We start from the raw sequence: 3,911 nt of genomic DNA on the forward strand, positions 1-3,911 counted from the left end.
AATATATGTCATGTATAGATTAAATTTGACTTTAAGCCTTAACCCAAAGAAGATACTTTATATGCACATGAGTTAGACATGTTTGATAGTTGATGCTTGAGTCAAATCTAATTGAACACACAACCCAAAATCTGACTGAGTAAAAGACATCATAGGAGCCAGGATCGAGTCACCGAGTCAGAGGCTTCTAAGTGTGGTATCAAACAGTTTCAATCCGATCGAGACAGACTTAGCTTTTTACCGGACCCAATAAAAGGCATATAAAACAGCCTTGGTTTTAAAAAGCGTAAAGCGCCCTAAAGCGCTAAAGTCTTTAGGGACTGATGCGCTAAGCGAAAGCGCTCGCCTAGAGAACACGATGCGCCCCAAATTGAAAAAAAAATATATATAAAATATATGGAAATACTTATAAATACCTAGAAATCTCATAATATCATAGTAGCATCATATTAAATCATAAGTACTAATAAGTTATAACTAGAAATCGTCTAAACTATCATGCATGATAACAAATAACTTATGAATTATGTGTATGGCTTAGCAGTTAAGTAACACAACTTAATAGCAAACAACTTAACAGAAAATATATAAATATAATGATCAAATTACATACTTCAGACTATAAGAGTTTAGAGTTTCAGATTTGAGAAGAGAATAGAATATGTAGATTAGTATAATGGAATGGAAGTAGAAAACATTAGCATAGTTGATTTCCGATTACTTGGAGAAGATGAGTTGGAGCGATTATACGGTTTGCTCTGTTTGTGTAATCGTGTTTACTGCCTCTGTCAATATTGATTCTTTGTTTCCATCCCTTTCCTTTAGTTATATAAACCTATTGGCCCATCTAACTTAATTAAAAGCCCATTTTCTATTAATTACCCTAAGCGCTGAAGCGCAATGCGGTAAAAAGTGGAAAAGGCGACCGCTTAAGGGAATCGCATCGCATCTCATTACTTGAAGCACTTTCAGTCATCGCTTGGGCGCCTAGCGCATTAAGCACACCTAGGCGGCGCTTTTTTAAACCAAGAAAACAGCCCCTTAGAATAAACTTAAATGTGTAACATACTATAAATAGATAAAGAACAAAAAACAACCAAATTTGAGTCTTGATTTATAAACCTTACATGTCTCAACTCTCAAACAAAAACACATCCAAAGGTTCCCACACTAATAGGAAAAAAATGTATTGGCATTCTGCATTCAGCACCAAAATGGATTTAAAGAGCCATTTACAGAATATATAACAAGAGAAAGTCCAGAAACTAGCTTAAACAGATACTTAAAGAGCCATTTACAGAGAAATAAACAGAAAATCAGAAATCCAATAGTTTCAAATTAAAGAATAGATCTTTTTGATGATTCATGAATAACAACATTAAACACTAGCATCTGATAAATGGTATTAAGAGAAACCTAGTAGATATATGTTAGTTTCTAGCAGCTGAGCCAAAGAAAGATTGAAATTTCTAAATTATGATGTGGATTGAAAGTTGAAACTCACATCAAAAAGTAAGAAATCAATCGTCAGTCATCCTTGATTCTCCTGAGGAGTCTAGCAGCCCATCGACGGACGCGTCGCTTCAGGGTGAAGCCGACAATAATCCCGGCAGCAAAGCAAACGGCACAAAGCTTGGAGCAAGTCAACACTGATACTGCTCGCCTGCAACAAATTACATTAATTTCATGAGGATAGCAAATAGCAATAGGCGATAAGCAATGTAAATGAGAATCGGGTAACTACCTGGGGGGTCTGATGAACAAGACAGCAGATGGGTCGGAAGGGGAAGCAGAATACGAGCTTGTGCCGGTGTTATAGGAAGAAGATGGAAGATTGGTAGCCGAAGGCTGCGTCGTGTTCGTGATACCACTTCTTATTGCTTTCTGAAACCCTTCCATTGATCGCAAATCGAAACAAGATTTGGGCTTCGGTGTGCGGTTTCTTGCTTCAAAGCTTTTCTTTTTATTGGTTTGTTTCCTCTTGATTTGCTTTAGTAACGTGGAGGCCCCTCAACTTCATTCTCTTCTACTTCATGGACAGGAGGTTCGGGCATTTGTCCTATCACGATTGTTTTGTTCAATATTACTTTTGAGTAAAGTTCCCACTTTTGAGAAATATTTCATTAATTTAATTAAAACCGATTGCATATCTAAAAACGAATTAAATAAATTAAAAGTATAAATAATAAAACATAACTGAATTAGGGCACATTGACGGTCTCTAATACATACAATCAATGCTATCAAGCATTCTAAGAAACTCATGTTTATTTTTATGTGTCACGTATAATTGGTGGATGTCGACAACTATCAACTTGCGTAAATACCGGCCACGATAGAGAATAATCACAACTTTAGCAAACTTGTATGAACATTCTCATGTTGTTCGCTCTGACGTCCTCAGCTCATCTCATGAGTCAGGTCTCATGATGAATGCTAGTTAACGAATTGCAGTTATACATTTATGAATTGATGAGAAACCTTTTTGGACACTTACATCAATCTTTTGTTGAAAATATGGAAATCGACTTTCCACATCCTCAACAATGCATAGAAATAATTATTTACTCATGCGGAACCGACGTCTGAATTTCACAGTGTGTACTACATCATCGTTAGAGTAGTCATGCATAAGTTAGATGTACCCCACTTCATGATTTCTCTGCGATGGAGGATTTTAATTTTATATGCGGACTTTCGTCTATATTTTCTTGCAAATAAGAGTGTTGTTTGCATATGTAACACCCCAATTTTCATATACAGATTATATAACAAATAATCGTTCCAACTAAGGATGAGCTTTGGAACCGGACCGCCGGTTCTAGCACCGGTTCCGGTTCCGGTTCCGGTTTTTCGGTTATTTTTCAAAATAGAACCGGTTGAAATACTATATATTATTTGCTATCTTTTAGAACTTGTAAATGATTCAATATTTAACCAAATTATGACTTTTTACATTCTAAATTGAAGTACAAACACTAAATTACATGATGAAAAAAGAATCAAGTAATTCCGACTTCATATGAGTGAGTTATGCGCATCTTAAAAGCGGAGACAGATTCCAAAAAAAATAAAAAATGCCGAAACAGAAAAAACACAGCATTGATATGTTGTCTTCCGGGGTCTATAACGGATTCAATATCTAACCAAAATATGTGTTTTTATAGTCTAAAATGAACTACAAACACCAAATTACGTGTTGGAAAAAAAATTAAATAATTCCGACGTCATATGAATGAGTTATACACATTTAAAAAATAGGACATATTCAAAAAAACAAAAAATTAATGCTGAAATTAAAAAAAAAATGCAACATCGATATGCTTTCTTTCGGGGCATGTGTTTGATTTCATATCTAACAAAAACATATGTTTGTACCGTCAAAAATGAATTACAAACTCCAAATTACATGTTGGAAAAAAAATCAAATAATTTCGACTTCATCTGAGCGAGTTATACGCATTTTAAAAAAATGAAAAAAAATGTCAAACCGGGACCGGTTTTCATAAAAATGGAGAACCGGTAACCGGACCTATTACCAATTTCGGGTCCGGTTCCGGTTCGGTTCTGGTCCGGTTCCGGTTCCGGCGGTTCTAATGCTCATCCCTAGTTCCAACATCTCCCAAGATCAATTCTAAATTTACTTATAGACTAAACTACAACTGTAACATCCCAAAAATACGAGCCAAAAATTTCATTTTTAAAACATATACATAGCAAACATTAGAAATAAAACGGTCACCGATCATATCATTTCATAAGAGTTATCGCATGTCTTGAAAAACATTTTATAAAACATAATAATGTCAGAGTACAAATTCTCAGGAGGATCTCATAGCGCGGAATACAAGGCATGTGTGTGATGGGCCGCTACCGCGCCAGCTCCTTCCCCTTAGAAGAAGAGGTATCTG

General features: G+C 35.5%; 1 protein-coding gene across 1 annotated transcript; it reads right to left on the minus strand.

Moving 5' to 3' along the window:
* Positions 1–1,305: 1,305 nt before the first annotated feature.
* LOC111905126 (uncharacterized) lies at positions 1,306–1,954 on the minus strand. The gene is made up of 2 exons (XM_023900804.3): positions 1,745–1,954; positions 1,306–1,663 (listed from the first exon to the last, which is right to left on the minus strand). The coding sequence occupies exons 1-2, from the start codon at positions 1,897–1,899 to the stop codon at positions 1,528–1,530; spliced, it is 291 nt and encodes a 96-aa protein (XP_023756572.1). The 5' UTR covers positions 1,900–1,954; the 3' UTR covers positions 1,306–1,527.
* Between the last annotated feature and the right edge of the window lie 1,957 nt (positions 1,955–3,911).

Source organism: Lactuca sativa, chromosome 7 (genome assembly GCF_002870075.4).
Source record: "Lactuca sativa cultivar Salinas chromosome 7, Lsat_Salinas_v11, whole genome shotgun sequence".
NCBI lineage: Eukaryota > Viridiplantae > Streptophyta > Magnoliopsida > Asterales > Asteraceae > Lactuca > Lactuca sativa.